This window comes from Tarenaya hassleriana, unplaced genomic scaffold (assembly GCF_000463585.1).
Source record: "Tarenaya hassleriana unplaced genomic scaffold, ASM46358v1 Cleome20, whole genome shotgun sequence".
NCBI lineage: Eukaryota > Viridiplantae > Streptophyta > Magnoliopsida > Brassicales > Cleomaceae > Tarenaya > Tarenaya hassleriana.
The window spans coordinates 371,997-393,270 of record NW_010965373.1 but is presented as its reverse complement, the minus strand read 5'-3'; the positions used below and the strand labels follow the sequence as shown (position 1 = coordinate 393,270).

Sequence of the window (21,274 nt, the reverse complement as noted above, 5' to 3'; positions counted from 1 at the left end):
CTCTTCCCTTTGGCTTCCACCAATGAGTTCCCCGACCTGATGTTACACAAGTTCGGGTTTAAAAAAAGATGACAGCTTTGAGCAGACAAGCTAAAGAAATAAGGAAAAGGTTGTGACTTTGAGAAGACAGGGTTTACCTTTGGGACGAGAACATCCATTGCAGCTACCGTCTTTCCGTCATCGTTAAGTCTCATGTAAAATGCTTTGATCCCTTTCGGGTAGTTATAGACAATAACCGGCTTTTGAAACAAAACCTCTGTCAGGTATCTGCATTACACAAGTTAGAACAAAGACTTCATCTGCAACCATTCTCCCGCAATTTAAGCCGAGATTTCATGATACCGAAAGAGTATAACAATAAAACCTTTCATGCTCAGATGCTAAGTCAACTCCCCACTCCACTTTGTTTTCAAACTTCTTTCCCTTGGCCACAGCATCCTCGAGCATTTTTACCGCTTCAGTGTATGATACACGTACGAATGGCGTTGAGGCAACCGTTTTAAGCCGCTCAATGCAACCCTTGTCGTAATTCTTAGCCATAAGTTCCATGTCGTTGTAACATTTGTCAAGCAACCACTGGCACATGTATTTAACATATGCCTCTGCACAGTTCATGTCGTCCTAGAAAATTTTGCGAGGTCAAGCCTAATACATTTAGAAAACTCACAGAGTACCAAGAGCAGATCAAGGTCATTCGGTAGTGAAGAAGAGAACTGTGGATTCTTTACCTGAAGATCAGCAAAAGCTATTTCAGGCTCAACCATCCAAAACTCGGCCAAATGCCTTGAGGTGTGAGAGTTCTCTGCCCGGAAAGTCGGGCCAAACGTATACACACTGCTAAGCGCGCAAGCATATGTTTCTACTTGTAGTTGGCCAGAAACTGTCAAGAAAGCTTGACGAGCAAAGAAATCCTGGGAATAATCGATTTTCCCGTCTTTCTTGGGAATTCCCGGTTTAAGCTTAGATCTCTTTTCAAGTTCAGCCACATTCTCCTTTGCTTTCTTGAGTTCGTCAACAGCGGGAGCCATATCTTGCTTGCTAGCTTTGGCAGCTTTGAGCTGGGCAACGGCATCACCTCTCTCCTTGACAACAAGCTTGGCAGCTTCTACGTCAGCTTCTGTGGGCGGAGGGTTCTTTATCAGGTCCTTCTCCAACCTCTCGGACTCACCGATCAAGGTCGTGACTTGGAACATTTCACCGGCACCTTCACAATCACTTGTTGTGACGATCGGAGTGTGAATGTAAAGGAAGTTGTGCTCTTGAAAGAAACTGTGGGTTGCAAAAGCAAGAGCATTTCGGATTCTCGCAACAGCTGAGATCTGATATGCCACACACAAGTAATATTACATCAATGATAAGCCTCTGCATTAAGAAAAGCAGAGAACAGTTTCAAGGGAATTTAGTCTATTAATCCTCAACAGATGACTCAAATGTCAGAAAAGTTCAATACTTTAACTTGGAACGGATTAAATTCTTTTAGAGAATGTGGAATAAAACCCGAAAACATTCCCAGCCTATATGAACAATGCATCAAAAGATTATACGGTAGCAAGTCCTGTATAAATGCTTATGAACAACTAAAATTGAACGGAATGCAGCAGACAAGAAGAAATGTATTAAGAGAATATAGAAACTTTACCGTATTCGTCCTGGCGCGAAGATGAAGAACATCTCTCAGAAACTCGAGAGTTAGCTTCGTCTTAGGAATCGGGTACTTCGCCGGATCCACTCTTCCAACATGGATCACCTTCTCGACGCGGAGCTCAATCTTCTGTTTCGCACCTTCCGGCGGAGTCTTCAAAACACCGTCGACGGATACGCAAGTGCCTGTCGGAACGAGCGGGGCGAGATCCGATACGGACGCGTCCACGATAACCTGAAGATTCGCAGGGCATGACCCGTCATTGAGCTCCAGAAATGCGAAGGTTCCTTTCCCCTGCTCTCTACCCGTTTTGACCCATCCGCCGACCCGGACACGTTCACCGGCGAGCCCAGCTCCGCCGTCGGTTCTTCCGACGATCGAACAGATAAGGACCCGGTCCGAGAATTGGGCTTTCTTCACCAGAGAAGACGAGGGTCCATCTTCGCGTACGGATGCGACGACTAACTGATCTACGGGAGGCGAGGTTTCGTCAGCCATTGCCGTCAATCGAAGAAGGTGAAATGAAATGAAGTTGCAGAGGTGGAGATTTTGCTAAAAACCCTAAAAAGGTTTAAGAATTTGGTGGGGGGATTCGGTGCATTAAGGACCATGAGATGAACAATCTCTACCGTTGGATTCATGCCATTGTTTGATTTTGGGAATCCTATAGGGGTAAAATCGGAAATGACTAATTAAAGATTCTACGGCGACCGTAGAATCTCAGCTTTGATTCTCCGACAGCACTGAGTACGATCTCATTTTCCTTCCTTATATTATAAAAAAATGAAATTCAATAAAAATATCTAAATTTGTAAATACTTCAATTTTAAATATCTAAATAAATAATTATTTGAACCAATTTATACCAAATAAATAAATTAATGTTTATTTGGTATAAATTGATGCCGTTATTAATTACCTCCATCTCGTCGTATTAAATTGATCGAACTGAAATATTTAGCCATTTATAAATTGAGGAAGTCATTTCGTATGATAATTTTAATGGATTAATGGGCCTAGTATGTATGGGCTTTAACAAGCCCATTAATCTGTTTTTAGCTGGCCTCGCCCAGATTCGACTTCTGGGAATACGTATATATATATACTACACGTGTGTATATATAGAGCCATCAAAACCCTAATTTTAGGTTCCGAGGTTGCGCTCTGGTTTCACATAGCACTTCAAAGTAGCCGCCGGGAACGAAAGCAGCAAATCTAAATTCGCCATGGGTAATCCTCGGAGCGTTTAGGACTTTCGCGAAGTCTTCACTATGATGTATTTTTAAGGAAATCGAAAACCGATTGGTGATTTGATGTATTGGATCTGATGAATGAGAGACATCGTTGATGTTTCAGGAAAAGTCCACGGATCTTTGGCTCGTGCCGGAAAGGTCAGAGGGCAGACGCCGAAGGTGGCGAAGCAGGACAAGAAGAAGAAGCCGCGTGGACGCGCTCACAAGCGTATGCAGTACAACCGCCGATTCGTCACCGCCGGTAATTTCTCCGATCTTTTCTCCTTTTACGTCCCGTCGTGTGGATTGAAAGCACATTCTTTAGGCCTGAAGCTGGAAACTAATCGGCAACTAAAACAGTGAGGTTGAGGGCATAATGGCGATCTAGATCGGCTGGTCACTGTCTGTTGCTTCAATTGTTGTTTGCGTAATCTTAATTGCTAGATGTTTTGCGTAACGGGAAAGTGATGAACTCGATAGTTTGGACAGTGAGAACAATCTGAAGAATCGTTTTAACAAGAACCCTGGACTGTAGTTAGATAAGTACCCTGGAATCATCGTAAACAAAGGAGATTAATCTTGGATTATCGTAAAGTTTACATTTTTCTTGCAAATTTATTGGTTGTAAAGAAAATTTCCCGTTTGAGTTGTGCAGTTGTTGGTTTCGGGAAGAAGAGGGGACCCAACTCGTCTGAGAAGTAGAGGTAGAAGTTGAAGAATGGTTCGGACAGGACATTTGATGAATATGTACTTTTCAGACACTTTGGTTTAAGCTTTGATCGTTTTGCTCTGAACCATGATCTTTTTTTACTTGATGCTATGAAAATACAATTTTTGATTTGCGCGATCTGCCATGGTCATTGCTTCCTCGATTTTTGCCTTTGAATGAGTAATCAAGCTTTGTGCACTAGAATATTGTTTTGCAATCAAATTGGATATAGATGATGATGAGTTCATGGTCGAACTGTACGGTCAATCTGCTCTTTAAGCTTGTTCTGCTTTTGAAGATCCACCATTGTTCCACGTAATAAGGAAGGATGAAGTTTGCATTATCCTTCACTTCCAAGGGTTTATGATTACATATGTTTGCTTTTACAGTATAAAATTAAATCCATCCTACAGCTTTCCCCCAAATTTCAGCACTAAAATATTGACATTCGGGGGGAAAACCACAAAAATAGAGCAATGAAATGTAAATATGTACAGATACAATAATCAATCATGTAGTTAAAATCAGAAGCAAAAAAAAGTGGAACAAAGATTTCCTCAGGCAGAGCAGCCGAGAAGATATGTAGAACTGCGAAAATAGGCATCTTAAAACTAACTTTTCTCGGCAACAGGAGGGTAAAATCGTCATTTCAGCGTCGTTCTGGTGGATTTTTTCACTGAGCTACCTCTTTGGTCACCGGAGGAACATCGGCGACGCCGTTGCAGCTACGGTCTCCGAGCATCTGAGTCTCCGGCAACAATTTGAGGTCATCCGAGACATCCTTGGAGCTCAAGAAACTGGGCTGGTTCGTTGACGACAACAGCCTCGCCCACGTCCTGTCTGTTATCACCACCTTGTTCTGTTTCTCTGTTATTCTCTGCGACACAAAGACACAGTACAATGATATTGACATCACCAATCTATTTACATGGTATAAGCTTGAATTTAGTGTTCGTATAATTCCCAACGGTGCAAACATTCTAGCTGATGAGCCAAAACTCGGGTTTTACAGGGTGAAACGGATGAGATTTCCGTTCAAGGACTTGTTTTCGAGCGATTTTAAGACCAGGACATAGAAAAAATTTGTAGCTTTATACGAGGGTTTTCCTGCGTAAGGAGATGGATCATGTCTACTTACGTAGAAGGGAATGTAGGTGTGTCTGCCATTGACAAGACCGCTGGTGAAGCCGGTGTATCCGGCCATGGCACCATGCACGGCGCTCTGAGCCAGTAGTGTACAGTAAACATTGTCCGATGCATTGCTGGGAACGGCACGGATCATGTACGTAGGATCTGAAATTGAATGGCAAGAACGGCTTTAGAAGTACGAGTGGAAATGTTAGCAGGCGTGGGTGAAAAGGACATGACTTTACCTATGTATTTGAGATTGATCACTGTCTTCTTCTTCGAAAAATGATCCTACAATGAAAAGAAAACGAATCAGTTGCCGAGTTTCAACAATGCCCATGAGTCTTACGACCCTGAAAGTGGATTCAAAGCATCGAAGTTTGCAACTTTTTTTCCCGAGAACGACGCCTGAGGTAACCAGTCTCCTACCTTAATGCTCTGTGATAACCAGAGTCCAACATCTTTAAGAAGTTTATTACCAGAGGCGTCCTTCAGAGTCATGGATTCCAGCATTAATTCCTGCCCAGCACCTTCAGCAATGACAATAACCATGTGACCGTTTTCCTTTAGCCGTCTCTCTATGAACTCAAACAGTCCACCCTCTCCCTCGAGGTAAAAGGGTGACTCCGGAATCAAGCAGCAATCCACATCTCTGCTGGCAAGAGTAGCATACATAGCTATGAACCCTGTTTTCATTGGTAACCTTTATTAGCAATAACAGCTCAAAGGTATGCTAAAAGGCTGTGTTTCTATTTCATTTTCCTCAGGTGTTATGGTAAAGAGGTGATGAGATTAAGTATAGAGGAGAGAACTTACCACTGTACCGACCCATGAGCTTCACAAGGCCAATACCATTCTCGATACTATCGGCTTCAACATGTGCTGCGTTAATAGCACGTTGAGCTTCCTCCACAGCGGTGTCAAACCCAAAGGATTTATCTATCACCTACAAAATTATGAGATAAGCCTTGTTTATAATAAAGACAGTAAGAAGCAAAAGCAATGGAAGAGATACCTACCAGTATATCATTATCAATGGTTTTCGGTATTCCAACCACTGCAACTTTCAGGCCACGTCTTCTAATTTCCTACATGTTCGGTAGCTTATTGTTTAAATTCAGAAATGTCACAACTGGTTTATATGAAGGTGTCACCTCAAATATAATGGATGCTCCTCGTTGGGTTCCATCTCCTCCGATAATGTAAACCTGAATGATAACATAAACTATGTAAAAAAACCACACATATATACATGTGGAAACACAATTTTTGCACAAATAGACTCTATATCTCTCCCCCAAAACCTGATTAATTCCCCTATCCTGAATGCTGTCAACTATCTTTGTGGTATCGTGGCCACCTCGTGAGGTCCCAAGGATAGTCCCTCCACGCTTATGGATATCGTTCACGAATTTAGAGCTCAAGGGGATAGTATTCTTCGCATAAAATCCCCTGTATCCACCCTGAAGTCTCCAATGGCATGACAAAGGAAAGAATCGAGATGATCACCATGCTTGTTTTGATGATATAAATGAGTTGTGATGGACTTGTGATAATAAACTTACATCTATTCCAAGAATTTTCTTCACACCATACATGTATGACAAGCCGCAAACTAATTCTCTAATCACAGTGTTGAGGCCAGGGCAAAGGCCCCCACAGGTAACAATACAAGCGTGCACTTCATCAGATTCAAAGTGCACCTGCAGAAATCAAGTCAAGGATCACACTTTTAAGTTGGAAAAAACGACAGCCCGTATACGATAAAACCATAATATCGAAACATAAAAACTAACAATACCTTCTGGCGTGGCCCAGCTCGTCGGAAATGGACTCCTCTCGGGCTATTGTGCTGAACAACAACCTATGTGACAAGAAAACAGAGGAGGTAAGAGAGAACATAAGTGGAAGTTATCAATTTCTCGGTCAAATGTAACTACTTGTAACGATCTGGCTAGATAAGCTCACAATCTGTAAAACATTGGTTTGGACAGTGATTAAGGAAGCATAAAACACAAGCCAAGGAGTGGAAAACATGGAAAAGAAGCTGGGATAGGCCTGGGCGAACTATACCTTCTGAGGGACACTGTCATCAGCATCAACAAAGTATTGCCTGAGAGAGGAAAGAACTCTTGTAAGCAACAGAAACCAATGATAGCTTCGTGAACACAGACAGGAACATGATTGGGATTCTGGGAACACCACCCATGGTCATGGAACATCATTAAAGAACAAGATCATGGGAAGCAAACTGAAAAGGCTAACTGACTTACTTGACCACTGAATATGCTGGATTGTCTTGCAATGGATTAGGGTAGGTCTGCAGTGGGGAAAAAAACCAAGAAATGCCGTAAGAAATTGCTCAAGTAAAATTTTTACCAACACTTGTCCATTTACAGAGTAAAATACCAAGGCCACGAACACGAAGTGATCTGAACCCTGTTTCTAAGTTCAATGACTTGAGATATTCATCCAAACTATCATCAGTTCCGAGTTATGCAAACAGTTAAACCGGCCACAGAACGTGCAAGAAAGACAATACATGCGTATCTTTCTATATAGATCAAGCTTTGATCTTTCCTCTATTGTTAGATCAAGCAAACAATAAGCAAAAGTTCGTCCCTTCTCCAATCAGGAAAAAAAGCCTCTTTCAAAGATATGATTCAGAATCCAAGCTGGAATCAAAGCTCAAACCAGTGTTTCCCATCAACCAAACAGATTCAGCAACACAAAGGTCAGAAGGATAGGGATTCGAACAACAACGTACAGGAAGATCGGGAAGGTAATCGGTGAGATGAGGAACGTCCTCGAGAATATAACCGTCAGGACCCTTGATGATCTTCGGCTGAGTACTTCCGAGAGAACCCATGGCGACGCCCGAACCAGAAAACCTAAAGCAAAACCTCGACGGAAATGGATTTTGTCGGTACCCCAAGACCTCGAATTCGTCAGTAAGGAACCGAACAGGAGAACAATAAGAAACCCAGTCCCTGGAACGAGGGGGGAGAATAAGAGATGCACCAAATCCATCAATCCAACAAAAGGCGACCCGTTTTTACAGGGATCAGAAATTTCTGACCACCAAAGCTGGAAAAAGTATCAAAACTGAGGGGGAGAGAGAGAGAGAGGAGGCAGGAGCAATGAGATTGTACGGAGTAGCGGTTTGGCTAAGTTTCTGCTTCGCGGATAATGGTGGGAAAGATTGGATTCCGGGAAAAAATGAGAACTTTTAGCTTTTTGGACGAAGAATTCGATCAAACGGGTGGCGCGCATTAGTGGGCTGCGCTGCAAGAATCTGAAAAAAAAAACACGAGATTCTAAAATCAGGCGGACATGTGTGTATAGACGTACGTATATGCGTATTCATACACTGTTTCCATGAAAAACATTTCTTCAAAAAGGCAGACCTTTGAGACTTGGGAAACACGTCACGCTTTGTAAATATAAATATTTTTACAATCCAAAAGCAATTACACATTTTTAATACCGGTTTTCCGGTATAGATCAATAAAATCCCGGTTATGATTGTACCGGCAGTTAAAGACAAGCCATCTGAGAGTTATGACGCAATGCATAAACATGTCAAGAGAACCTAAGATTCCGAAAAATGCGAAGAGACAAGAAGAGACCCTTCAAACGATTGGTTCGGCTTTTGACTGGTGCAGACTCCATACCAGTCTCCTCAACCGAATCTCTGCGGTCACAGAAATCGCCATGGCGTTCTTGATCAGATGTTGAAATGTGTATTTGTTCCCGCCTGCTGTAATCCTCCACCACCTACTACATATACATATAGACACCAAAAGAACACTTTTTTCTGAACAGAATCTAGAAATGGCTGAGAATCATCAAGAGGGTCGTCTTGTTCGATTTCCAGAGATCATTGACTGTTATTTGAACTCTTCTTGGGGGGGGGATACATTCAGAAACCGTGCATTCTAAGTAGAATGTATGAATTAAAAATCTCCATCTTACCTTCCTCTGTGAAGGATGTAACAAAACCCGAGGTCTTATTGAACGCACGTATTCAAAGGCAGTGGTAGGAGTCATGTTCTTGTGTTGAATCTGAACATCGTAGAGAAAAACTCAAATGAAATGTAGAAAGGAGAAAACAGCAGGGAATCTGTTGATGGGGACAAGTGATTCGACCAAATTGATTCAAAAGTGTCAGTCTTTTAGTAACTTGCCAGATAGCAGAGGACAACAGTAGTGCTTCTTCCTCGTCCGGCTTTGCAATGGACGTAAGTGCTTTTACAGCTCAAACTGTTCTCTGTAACCGAGGAAACCAAAGATACGATCACATTAAGCAACACAGAGAAGTAACTCTATGCTCAAATGGCAACTCACTGTGAATGAAATCTACAGCTCGGCTTATCTCTGAAACTGAAGGAGCAAATAGATAATCCCGTGTTGGTATAACTAGTTGCTCCATTCCGTGTTCCTGAAAGGATCAAATCGGTCAAAATATGTTTAGAGTAAGAAGCAGCAGCTCTAGCAGTTGTTTTCAGACATCATTCTTACACGGTACAAAGAGGAGGGGACCAATGTCTCGTGAGGTTCATTTAGAGTAATTACGCCGCCAACGCCAAGCCGCTTCAGCCGGAGAACATCCTTACGGAAAGGAACCGCTCCCATCAGAAGATACTGAACCATGGAATTGCTTTCCCCATCAGTAAAAAAAAGCTTGCATTGTCTCACACAATGAAATCATTTCAACAAATTCTTGTGTATTTTATACTGCTAAATCTTCCAAATTTAGATGATCTCAACTATTCAGCCCAAGTTTTGGCCAAGTCGGAATCCCATTGATGAAACCTTGAACTGAATAGAGATGGACCTCCCATCATAAAAGGAGCTCGATAAGCTCATCTTTTGCCTTCTCTCCCATTTTTCCCGAATCCCACAAGAAGAAGCCAACCTTCAGATTCAATGGAATTCTTATTTTCCATCCTCGGGAATCATCAATACAACGAAGCTCAAATCCCTCAAGACCCCTTAACCCGGACAAGCAATTCTGACAATACCAACAATTTCTCATCTATATAAGTCGTTCGAAAACCTTTCGTCACTTTCTCAGCAACCAAACAGAAAAATAAATTACTACCCTAAAATTAGGACAACTCGTTGCTCTCACGGAAAAATAAGTAAGAATTTTGCAAGTGCCGTTCTCAGAAAGCAAACGGGACAAAAAAGAATAACCAGAAAGAAATACTGAAATACTAAGGAACAAGACCTGATCGATTCGATCCCACCATCGGAACTCGGATTCAAGCTTGAAACGGACAAGGTTGTACAAAAGAGTCGGGTAAAACAGGATCCGACCACCCGCCCCAATCAGAGCTCTCTTCGGTCCTCCATCGACCTTAAACCCAAACACTTTCTTCTTCTTCTTCTTCGTCTTCGTCCTGCTCGTAGCGACGTCGTTTCGCCATGATCGCCGCGAATCATTACAGTCGCATTCCTCTGGTTTATCGATCATCATCGGAATTAGAAAGTCTCGAGGACTAGTTTGCAATAACTTCGCAGGAGCATTCGGAAATCTGCAACCTGATTGGTCAAAGCATTTCGAAATTAAGGTCCATCAGCTTAAAATGGGAAAATTGCAGAAATAACCTCAAATGTCGTTTATTACTTCAAGGGATGACCTTCTAGGTTTAGGGTTTTTAAAAAAAAAACTAAAACAACGAAAAGACTAATTTACCCTTAAAAAATTGAATACGTGGCAACCTTCTATCTATATAGTGAAAAAAACTTCGAAAATTTCTTCTCTCACTTTTTCTAAAAATTCAAAACGCAAATTTTTTTTTCTTTTTCTCTCCAAAGATATTTCTTGGCGATTCTAACAAAAAATTTCTTAATTTTTGTCTTACACTCGACATATTTCTCTACTATGACAAGATCCGACGTTCCAAAGTTGAAGAATTTGAGAATGCATGGAAAGTGTTCGATAAAAATCCTCAGAGAAAATTTAGCTCTTAACACGTCATACTAGTCATATCGGTCAGACTTTGGTCATACCGATCAGATTTTGGTCAGAGGTCACAATTTGGTTAGCCGGTCACACTTTGGGTGAAGATAACTTATGTTAAGAGATTTTTTTTATACATGGAATTAGATCACCAAAACGATAAAAAATATATTCTTATAACTTTTATACAACTTTTTGAATCGTTTAAAGTTAATTTAGACCTTTACTTTTCGTGTGAAAAATAGTCATACCGGTCACACTTTGATAAGACGGTCAGACATTGGTCATACAATCAGAATTTGGTCAGACAGTCAAACTTATTGAAAATTGATGAATTTATCATTTTTAAAAAGTGTTAATATGGTATAATAATAATCTCATATAACAAATCGGTCAGACGGTCAAACTTTGGTCAAACCGATGATACTTTAGTGAGACAATCAGACGGTCAACCTTTGGTCATACCGATCATATCATCAGTCTGGTCATAAGGTTATACTGGTCAGACTAGTCATACTTTTTCAAAAATGATGAATTTACGAATTTAAAAGTGTTGATCAAACATGTTCTTCTTATATAGAATTTTAGCTTATTAGGGTTTCACTTCGATTCGATTCGAAGGAACAATATCATTTAAGCTTAAAAAAAATATCTTCCAACATAAGTCAATTGTATCCTATGTATTACACAAACACTACTAGTACTTTAGTTATTCTTTGGAATGAATTCCATTGTCAAACAAAAAATGTTGTCAATCCATATTGTTACGACCGAGTTTGAACTTAAACAATATGTGATATGATATGATTATTACTATGTTAACATTTTTAAAACGATGAATTATGCAATTTCGAACAAGTCTGACCGTCTGACTATGGTATGACCGTCTGACCGTATGACCGTCTGACCATTTGGGTACGAAAAAGAAAGGTTTAAATTAAATTTAAACGATTTGAAAAGTTGTATAGGGGTTCTAAAAATAATTTTGCATCATTTTGGAGTTCTAATTTCATGTGTAAAAAAAAATCTTCCAACATAAGTCAATTGTATCCTATGTATTACACAAACACTACTAGTACTTTAGGTATTCTTTGGGAGGAGTTACATTGTCAAACAAAAAATGTGGTCAATCCATATTGTTACGACCGAGTTTGAACTTAAACAATTTGTGATATGATATAATTATCACTATGTTAACATTTTTAAAACGATGAATTATGCAATTTCGAACAAGTCTGACCGTCTGACTATGGTATGACCGTCTGACCGTATGACCGTCTGACCATTTGGGTACGAAAAAGAAAGGTCTAAATTAAATTTAAACGATTTGAAAAGTTGTATAGGGGTTATAAAAATACTACTGCATCGTTTTGGAGTTCTAATTTCATGTGTAAAAAAAATATCTTCCAACATAAGTCAATTTATCTAATGTATTATACAAACACTACTATTACTTTAGGACTTATTTGGAAGGAGTTACATTATTGATGATATCATTGTTCTTGAAACCATGAGCAAAATCGGATCGGTTTGACCGGTGTGGTATTTCGGTAGCCAAAATTTCTCTCAGGATTTTCATCAAACACTTTCCATACATTCTCAAAATCTTCAACTTTGGTGTGCCATATCTCGTTATAAAGGAAAAATTTGACGAGTGTAAGCTTAAATGATATTGTTCCTTCGAATCGAATCGAAGTGAAACCCTAATAAGCTAAAATTCTATATAAGAAGAACATGTTTGATCAACACTTTTAAATTCGTAAATTCATCATTTTTGAAAAAGTATGACTAGTCTGACCAGTATAACCTTATGACCAGACTGATGATATGATCGGTATGACCAAAGGTTGACCGTCTGATTGTCTCACTAAAGTATCATCGGTTTGACCAAAGTTTGACCGTCTGACCGATTTGTTATATGAGATTATTATTATACCATATTAACACTTTTTAAAAATGATAAATTCATCAATTTTCAATAAGTTTGACTGTCTGACCAAATTCTGATTGTATGACCAATGTCTGACCGTCTTATCAAAGTGTGACCGGTATGACTATTTTTCACACGAAAAGTAAAGGTCTAAATTAACTTTAAACGATTCAAAAAGTTGTATAAGAGTTATAAGAATATATTTTTTATCGTTTTGGTGATCTAATTCCATGTATAAAAAAAATCTCTTAACATAAGTTATCTTCACCCAAAGTGTGACCGGCTAACCAAATTGTGACCTCTGACCAAAATCTGATCGGTATGACCAAAGTCTGACCGATATGACTAGTATGACGTGTTAAGAGCTAAATTTTCTCTGAGGATTTTTATCGAACACTTTCCATGCATTCTCAAATTCTTCAACTTTGGAACGTCGGATCTTGTCATAGTAGAGAAATATGTCGAGTGTAAGACAAAAATTAAGAAATTTTTTGTTAGAATCGCCAAGAAATATCTTTGGAGAGAAAAAGAAAAAAAAATTTACGTTTTGAATTTTTAGAAAAAGTGAGAGAAGAAATTTTCGAAGTTTTTTTCACTATATAGATAGAAGGTTGCCACGTATTCAATTTTTTAAGGGTAAACTAGTCTTTTCGTTGTTTTAGTTTTTTTTTAAAACCCTAAACCTAGAAGGTCATCCCTTGAAGTAAGAAACGACATTTGATGTTATTTCTGCAATTTTCCCCATTCATTTGCCCTGTTGCCGGATATAAACTGTCTTCTACTGACACGTGTCAAGATCTTATACAATTTCGAACAAGTCTGACCGTCTGACCAAGGTATGACCGTCTGATTGTATGACCATCTGACCATTTGGGTACGAAAAAGAAAGGTCTAAATTAAATTTAAACGATTTGAAAAGTTGTATAGGGGTTATAAAAATACTAATGCATCGTTTTGGAGTTCTAATTTCATGTGTAAAAAAAATATCTTCCAACATAAGTCAATTGTATCCTATGTATTACACAAACACTACTAGTACTTTAGGTTAACATAGTAATAATCATATCATATAATAAATTTAATGAGTATGATCAGTTTGACCACTTTGATGATTATGACCAGCGTTACCAATTTTGTGAGAATAATCATTTTGACCAATTTGACAAGTATGACCAGTTAGAAGTACGACCAATTTGACCATTCTGACACATATGTATGACCAGTTTTCCGAATTCTTCCATTTTGATGAATTTCACATATTTAACGATTTCGATCAGTTATAATAACTTGAATCATGGTATTGTTGATGAAATGCCCAAACTTAATATTGTTTTTTCACAACAAATTTAATAACGTATTTTAGAAACAATATTTACCTATTATTTAGATTTGTATTTAATCGATGAAATGCTCAAACTTAATATTGTCTTTTCACAATAAATTAGCTGAAAAATAGATTGGAAGTAAAGAGTGTTGGAAGATTATAGAATGGATAAGAAGAGAGACTGTAGTTTGTTCCACATATGCGAATGGAGAGAGAGAGGTGGAAGAGGAGAGAGAGAGTTGAAATATTTTTTAAAATTAAAATATTAAATAAAAAAGGAAGGGTATTTTTGGAAGGATACAATTATAAGGTTATGAGATGATGTTAGTTTTTTTAAAAAAAGAAGGGAGGTCATGCCAAAAGTAAAAATGACATTTAAAGTCATTTTTGCAATTCTCCCGCTTAAAATACCCTTCAAATCACTTATAATTACGAAATCACCCTCCGGATAATTGATATGATTGGCCCTGATTTAGGCCTTTTAGGCCCAAAACAAAATCTTGCAAACAGATCCGAACTGAACTGAAGGAAGCAACAAAAAGATGATGCATTGTCGGAAAAACCAAATCAACCTCGATCTGTACAATGTTCACTCTCACAGTCAAGTACAATTTATGCAGAAACCAAAAGGATGCAACTCAGAAAACGAAGAACCGGATTTGAAATGCAATTCAAGAGTCCGACAACAAAATAGAGAATTCTCATCCGCTGTCAGAACCGGAGACCACGCGCCGTCGTCATCGCAGTAGAAAACTCACTTCTCCTCCTCCCCCTAGATATTTTTCCGGCGATTCAGACTTCTTCATCGCCGTGGCAAAGCTCTTTCCGGAGTTTACGCGAGAACAGCCGGCAAGCGTCGATACTTAGATCGATCGCCGCCGACAACGCCACGAACAGCGCCGCGTCCGCCGTGCTTCCGACATGCTCTGCCGCCACTTCCACCGCCGGCTTGCTCACGCGTCCTTCTCCCTCCACCGTCGCGCTCATCACGAATCCTCTCACCGGCGATCTCGGGTCCGGCGAGCTCCGGCGACCGTCGATACAGAACCTCCCACCGTGCTTGACGCTCATCGTCCCCTCCGCGATCGAGATCCCACCTCCGCCGACGTCGGTAACGAGCTCGAACCGGTAGCCGAGACCGTCGTCGGAGCCGCCGCGCTCGCGCCAGGCCTCGAGGCGACCCCAGGGTTTCCAGGAGCCGACGGAGAGGCCGCAGTGAGGCTGGAGGATGAGCCAAGCGCCGGGGTTGGCGCGTGAGACTCGGTCGGAGCCAGGGGAAGGGACGAAGGGAGTGGCCATGGAGGCGGCAGCGACGGCGGAGCCGGAGAGGTCGTATACTATTATCATCCAGCCTTTACGCTCTTTGACTTGCCTCTTGTTGACTTCGCCGGAAAATGTCCTCATAATGCATCCTCCTCTCTCGCCGGCGCCGGAGACCGGAGATGGTGGCCTGTTTTTTTTTTTACAACGGTTATAAGAAAATTATTACTGAATGTTCATTAGATGGTTTATAAAATTGGAATTAATGACTTTACAAAAAAAAATGGAATTAATGGATGTAATTTGGATGGTATGGTGGTTGGATGGTGGAACATTTTTTTTTGTAAAAAAGGCATAATAATTAATAACCATTTGACTCAACTGATTATTCAATAATAATGCAGTCGCGCCAACTTTTGCATGTTTGGTACGAAGCCGCTGAAAGGTAAGCCATAATTGTAGTATAATAATAAATTTATTGCAAAATATGGGAATATAAAAATGAAGCCCAATTATCACGAAATAAAAAAGGTTCGAAAAAAAATGAAATTCATAACTATATAACTCATTACCAATAATAATAGTTATTTAGATCAGAAAATTAATGTCAACCCTTTTCAAGTCATAGTTGTAAGAAAATAACATTTAGAAACAATCGGCGCATGTTAGCATAATGAATCTACGTGTTTCTACGGTGAGCTGAAATCGGAAGAACGGAAGAAACTATCTTACCGGGTTCTGGAATTCCGGTCGGCGCTGAAGTTGCAACTAAAAACCGGTTGCTTTATGTTCCCTTGGATCTGGTAAACTACAGGGCTACACTCCGGTTCCCCACCGAATTTGAAAACGAACCGGGGATCCGGTTTAGCCTTAACCACTAGATGTAGCCTCGCCGCCGGTTTACCCGTTTCGCCTCCCAGCTTCATCCACCCACTGTGGCAAACCACCGCTCTGGACCTCACCGCTGCCACGTCGACATTCACTTGGACGTGTCCGAGAATTTTCCCGGCGGAGAGTCCGCAGGTGGTCCCCATCCGACCGGCGTAAACGGAGACCCGGAGAGCAACGGGCCTGGAGGAGAGACGACTGATGGCGGCACCGTCAAGATCGAACCCCGGCGCCGACGAACCTGGATCCGACGGAGAACCGTCGTTGTCACCGGAATATTCTCCGGCGGTTGCAGAGGAGAGGGGGAGGAGAGCTGTTTGGGAGGGGAAGTTGCTGATTCGGAGCTTGCAATAGCACGGCGTCGCCGACGGGTGGACTCCAGTGGACGCCGGCCTAGAAGTCGCCGGCTGCGGTAGCTGTAAAGCGAGTGAGTCGATGTCGATCCGTATGAACGGGCATGGATCCATATTCGTCGTCTTCAATTTCTTCTTCTTGTTTCTTCTTCAACGTCTCTTGAGGCTTATAGCGAAAGGTGATGATGACTCGCCTCTGTTTTATTGCACAGTCCACTGTGGGATAACTCTGTGGTTGCTCGTTTTTGTCTCTTTTCTCCTTTTTCTCAAATTGTTATCGTTTCGCGAGAAATTGACCATTGTATTTATAGATTCAGATTACATGCATTTGTGATCATAGCTTTGATAAATAGATGGAAAAAACTATAGCTTGATAAATAAGAAGTTTTTGGCAAGTAATAAATTGTTGATAAACAAAACCTTTTTGCTTTTTTATTTGGTAAGATGTAAATTTTAAAAGATCTTACAGCTAACAATGACAAAATTTTCTTTATTTAAATTATAGTATTTCTTTATATACAATAATTTAGAGAGAAATATATCAATATCTCATGTTGGAATGGTTATTGGGAGGAATAATATAATTTAATTATAGTAAGACAACTTTCCGATTTAAGATGAATGTAATTGGATTGAAATCTCAATAAACCAATCTAATATCATAAAATATGTAAAAAAAATTCTATTTGGTTGTCATCAACTATATATATATAATATTCGTTGAAGTTAAAATAATTTGAAAATATTAAAAGTTGATGATATATCAACTTTTTATTTAATTTATGTCATAATATAATTCATAGTAAGAAAATTATACCCAAGAAAAATTTAGCAACATTTTTCGATATCTATATTCTACACATTTTATAATATATTTTAATAATATTATTTAATAAATTTATGTATTATCTATGTTTATAAGCTTTATGATTTATTATTAATGTTGTCTGCATATAAAATTATCTGAAAATTATTTTATGTACCAAGGAATAATTAGTTAGCTGGAAATTAAGTGCAACGCATATTGTCGAACTATATATATTTTTTTTAATTTTGATATCAATTTGATTTTTCCCCCTGGAAAACAAGGGAGACGAGATTCTCAACTTATCGCGATTAGTTGGCGATAAGAACAACAAAAGTGGAACCGTAGTTGTGGGGACGGAACAGCTGTCCGTAGCTTGTCGCCACGCTGGCAAAGTTCTGAAAAAGTAAGCTGACCTGGTACTTTATCTTTCTGCTTACGTGGGCGCCACGTATGCCGCTGAGTTGCGGTCTGCTGCTGGTGCTGTAGTACAAAAAAACATCATATAATATTTTTTTTTGGGTAACCGTGTTTTCTGAACCGAACCTCAGACTAATCTCGAGGGCGGGAGTCAGCCATGTGATTTGAATTATGTGCCCCCTCTCCAACCTGAAATTCAAACTCGGGACGGGACAGACGTTCTGCACCTCCGTTTCACCGGTTGAACTAGCCAGGTTGACTAAACATCCTATAATATATAGGATATGTGTATGTGTGTGTATATTTATATGGATTTATTCTCTTATAAAAATCCAAACAAAAAACTGTCACGAAAATCAAAATAGAAAAAGGAAAACAATAAATAATTGTAGTGTAAATAAATATGGAAACGAATATATAAAATGAGAAAAAAAGGAGAAATATGGAGATAAATGACAGACCTAAACACGTATAATTAGGGAAATAGAAACAAATCTGCATACATTGCACTGATAACAAAATAACGTAATAATATTTTAAACTTGAATATGTCCTAACAAATATTTAATTAGTTGAATATTATAAACAAACTTATATTATGAATCATGATTGTTTGAATGAAAAGCCATAATATCATCAATTATTTTAAATCACATGCAATCTAATGGGAATTATGGCAGAAATAGTTTTGATAATTGTTGGCATGAAGATGATTGAACGATTTTGTATGACATCTTATATCATATAACAATATAACATACATCCATTACAGACGTTATGGAATGCAATAATATTGTATCAAGGTTAAATAATTATATATATATTCTTGCCTGGTATAATGTTTTACTTGCATTTCATATAATATTATAATATTGGCGTTTAATTAATTATGAAACAATATTTTCCTGAAAACAATGCTATGCTATAGTGATTAGGTATTATTAATTGTAAACAAAAAGAATTATATCATACGGTCAAAGTCTCTTGTTACGTTTGTTAAATGGTACAATGCGTTAATAAACTTTGGATTCAGCTATTGAAAGTTCTTTTTTTCTTCTTTGTCATTGAGAATGATTGAAAAAGTGTACAGCATCATACACAAATAGTTATTTGCTAAATAAGATTCGTAATAATATAATTATAGATTTTATTAAATTTTTAAAAATTATATATTGGAATTATAATACATTTCAGGATTTGAAGATTTATAGTTAAATAAAAGATAATTATTAACAAAGTTAATTTTTATTTTACCAAATAGTGATGAAAGATTAATGGTATTAAAAGTAGGTTTGGAGAGACAATAAAGGCGAAAGAACGATAGGGAAATCGACGGCTGGAATTCGATCTTTCATATTTCGTTTGAAACCGGTTGACGGCTGAGATTTCATCAACGTTTCTCCGTTCAAATCTCGTGACTCGCTCTTATGTGTCGAGAACGAGGTTTCGACCAGGATACCGTGGGAAAGGGATAACATCTCTGATGTTATCGATACCCGTCGCGAAAAGGATCATCCTTTCGAACCCGAGTCCAAACCCGCTGTGTTTGACAGTTCCAAAGCGACGGAGATCGAGGTACCACTCATATGGCTCCATGGGCAGACCCATCTCTGCTATCCTGTTATGCATGACCAAACCCGAGTTCGTTCCATGAGCCACACTTATATACGCGATAGACGAAGCGAAGCATTTTGGAACGTCCATTGAAGAAGAAGAAGGAGAAGAAGATCGGAGAGAAAATGTCGTGGCAAACGTATGTGGATGAGCACTTGATGTGCGACATCGATGGCCAAGGACATCATCTCGCCGCCATCGTTTGCCACGACGGCAACGTCTGAGCTCAGAGCTCCAATTTCCCTCAGGTATTTCCGACTCCGATTTGATTTACCGCTGTTGTATCCAACGATTCTGCGTCGAATTTCATAATTTGAAGTCCTTAGCTCGTTTCTGATTCCCTATTCTGATGTTGTTGATGTTCCGTCAATTTGTCGTATTTGTGTATTGAGCTGTTCGAGATGGTTTCTCTCGCCAATCTATAAACGATTCTGCAATGTTTTTCCTCAATATTTAGTTTTCTATTAATGGATGAGGGAACGAATCCAGTGTCGATCATTTAACCTGGTAACGAAGAAAGTGGATATCGGGATGACTCGATCTATCAATGGAGTCACGGATGATGATTTTCGTCTGAGGCATTGCCTTTTGCAGTCTCCACTAACACAGAACACATAAATGTGAACGTCTTTTTGACTTGCTCTTGTCCATTGTAGCCTTACACTAACTCATTCGAATATGGAAAATCTGGATAATATACGAAGTATAGAACCCCACAACTTATTGGCTTTGTGGGTTCTGCTTCCACTGGAGTTGAAAACCTCCTTTTTAGCTATGCATCATGGACTGATATGGAAAATCTGGATGATATACGACGTATATATCCACATTGTGTGCTGATTATATGGTGACTGGCACGGCAGAGTGATTGGAGTCAACACAATATGGTCCAATAGGGACTGGTTATTTGTTCAATTCCCCGTAGAGATAGGTATCTGCATGCCACTTTTAGCTGTCTGTCTAAGGTTTTGGGTTCTCTTTCATGGTTGGTTGCACGAGAATTGTCACTGTACATGTTAACATTATAAAGAGCAAAGCCATTATTGCTTACCGAGACAAGAATTCATCTAACGTGGCCTTGTCCAGCCAGCCGTCCAAACTGGTAGTATGTTTTTCTTTCTTTCAGGTGAAGGCTCCGGAAATCACAGACATCATGAAAGATTTCGACAAACCAGGTCACCTTGCTCCTACAGGATTGCACCTCGACAGTTCAAAGTACATGGTAATCCAAGGAGAAGCCGGAGCAGTCATCCGTGGAAAGAAGGTAACATAATCAAAATCTCAGAAGTTTTCAATCAGACATTAACATTTTGTTACCATTAGGGTTCTGGTGGTGCGACCATGAAAAAGACTGGTCAAGTTCTCCTGTTCCTCATCCCGTCGCACCAGGAGTCCAGGACAGTGCAACATGGTTGTTGAGAGGTTGGCCGATTACCTAATCGAGCAGGACCTGTGATAAGCCATAGCCAATCTCATCAACCGACCATGCTGTTAAAAAAAAAAAAACCATTTCTGGTCTCTTTTCCCTCGTCTACGAATTTCTTCCTTCAAGGATGACAATAACAGAACTGAAACAGAAGTTTGGTCATTGCTTCTGTTTCTCATGCAGTAAGCATCCATACAATAAATTGAATATAATATGATTAGTGATTACAGTTTCACATTTGGTTTATTGTGTCGCACTATACATCATTCCGTAGCAGTTAATTACCACCATGAATGGTAGATACCACGACTTTCTTGTGATTAAAAATGTGGGCCCACCACCTTTAGATTCGGGACCATTTGCCTCGATCCCTGTCCCAACAACCATGCATGGAATATCAGCTGTTCAAATATCTACGAGTTCGGGTGATTTTGTCCTTACGAATTTAGGAGATTTGCAAGCTTGTATATAGATGTATAGCACTATTTATAAAATCTCTGTATTTTCTTTTAATTTCAAGTTTTATATATTTATATGACAATTTTTTTAAAATCCCTAATATAAAAGTGAGGTGT

The 21,274-nt window shown here is 39.3% G+C and overlaps 5 protein-coding genes and 1 pseudogene across 7 annotated transcripts in view; 2 read left to right on the top strand and 4 right to left on the bottom strand.

Moving 5' to 3' along the window:
- Positions 1 to 2,188, bottom strand: part of LOC104813487 (asparagine--tRNA ligase, cytoplasmic 1-like) — a 3,162-nt gene extending 974 nt beyond the window's left edge. Inside the window, exons 1-5 of the mRNA XM_010541086.2 lie at positions 1,640 to 2,188; positions 729 to 1,319; positions 365 to 621; positions 138 to 267; positions 5 to 36 (exon numbers count right to left, since the gene is read on the bottom strand). Of these exons, the coding sequence (XP_010539388.1) occupies positions 5 to 36; positions 138 to 267; positions 365 to 621; positions 729 to 1,319; positions 1,640 to 2,140 (1,511 nt within the window). The 5' untranslated portion in view covers positions 2,141 to 2,188. The remainder of the gene's footprint in view (positions 1 to 4; positions 37 to 137; positions 268 to 364; positions 622 to 728; positions 1,320 to 1,639) is intronic.
- A 585-nt stretch (positions 2,189 to 2,773) lies between these two features.
- On the top strand, positions 2,774 to 3,721 carry LOC104813483 (40S ribosomal protein S30). Its single transcript, XM_019202546.1, has 3 exons — positions 2,774 to 2,872; positions 2,999 to 3,136; positions 3,530 to 3,721. Exons 1-3 carry the CDS (start codon positions 2,869 to 2,871, stop codon positions 3,574 to 3,576), a joined length of 189 nt encoding a protein of 62 aa, XP_019058091.1. The 5' UTR covers positions 2,774 to 2,868; the 3' UTR covers positions 3,577 to 3,721.
- A 168-nt stretch (positions 3,722 to 3,889) lies between these two features.
- On the bottom strand, positions 3,890 to 7,602 carry LOC104813484 (ATP-dependent 6-phosphofructokinase 3-like). Its single transcript, XM_010541083.1, has 13 exons — positions 7,479 to 7,602; positions 6,985 to 7,031; positions 6,785 to 6,824; positions 6,513 to 6,575; positions 6,277 to 6,414; positions 6,016 to 6,174; positions 5,866 to 5,919; positions 5,731 to 5,799; positions 5,528 to 5,657; positions 5,141 to 5,397; positions 4,957 to 5,002; positions 4,722 to 4,876; positions 3,890 to 4,460 (listed from the first exon to the last, which is right to left on the bottom strand). Exons 1-13 carry the CDS (start codon positions 7,578 to 7,580, stop codon positions 4,257 to 4,259), a joined length of 1,464 nt encoding a protein of 487 aa, XP_010539385.1. The 5' UTR covers positions 7,581 to 7,602; the 3' UTR covers positions 3,890 to 4,256.
- Positions 7,603 to 7,914: 312 nt separating this feature from the next.
- LOC104813485 (putative dual specificity protein phosphatase DSP8) lies at positions 7,915 to 10,304 on the bottom strand. 3 transcript variants are annotated; one of them, XR_771782.2, is made up of 7 exons: positions 9,945 to 10,301; positions 9,233 to 9,355; positions 9,059 to 9,152; positions 8,899 to 8,981; positions 8,687 to 8,776; positions 8,341 to 8,491; positions 7,915 to 8,006 (listed from the first exon to the last, which is right to left on the bottom strand). XR_771782.2 is itself a non-coding variant. In XM_010541085.2 (7 exons), the coding sequence occupies exons 1-7, from the start codon at positions 10,191 to 10,193 to the stop codon at positions 7,984 to 7,986; spliced, it is 810 nt and encodes a 269-aa protein (XP_010539387.1). In that variant the 5' UTR covers positions 10,194 to 10,304; the 3' UTR covers positions 7,915 to 7,983. The 3 variants fall into 3 exon arrangements, 2 of the variants coding, with proteins under 2 accessions (XP_010539387.1, XP_010539386.1); XM_010541085.2 differs by having other exon boundaries at positions 8,341 to 8,488; positions 9,945 to 10,304; XM_010541084.1 differs by lacking the exon at positions 7,915 to 8,006 and having other exon boundaries at positions 8,107 to 8,488; positions 9,945 to 10,302.
- A 4,159-nt stretch (positions 10,305 to 14,463) lies between these two features.
- LOC104813482 lies at positions 14,464 to 16,732 on the bottom strand. Its single transcript, XM_010541082.2, has 2 exons — positions 15,926 to 16,732; positions 14,464 to 15,383 (listed from the first exon to the last, which is right to left on the bottom strand). The coding sequence occupies exons 1-2, from the start codon at positions 16,546 to 16,548 to the stop codon at positions 14,726 to 14,728; spliced, it is 1,281 nt and encodes a 426-aa protein (XP_010539384.1). The 5' UTR covers positions 16,549 to 16,732; the 3' UTR covers positions 14,464 to 14,725.
- A 2,611-nt stretch (positions 16,733 to 19,343) lies between these two features.
- On the top strand, positions 19,344 to 20,943 carry LOC104813481 (annotated as a pseudogene).
- The last annotated feature ends 331 nt before the right edge of the window (positions 20,944 to 21,274 follow it).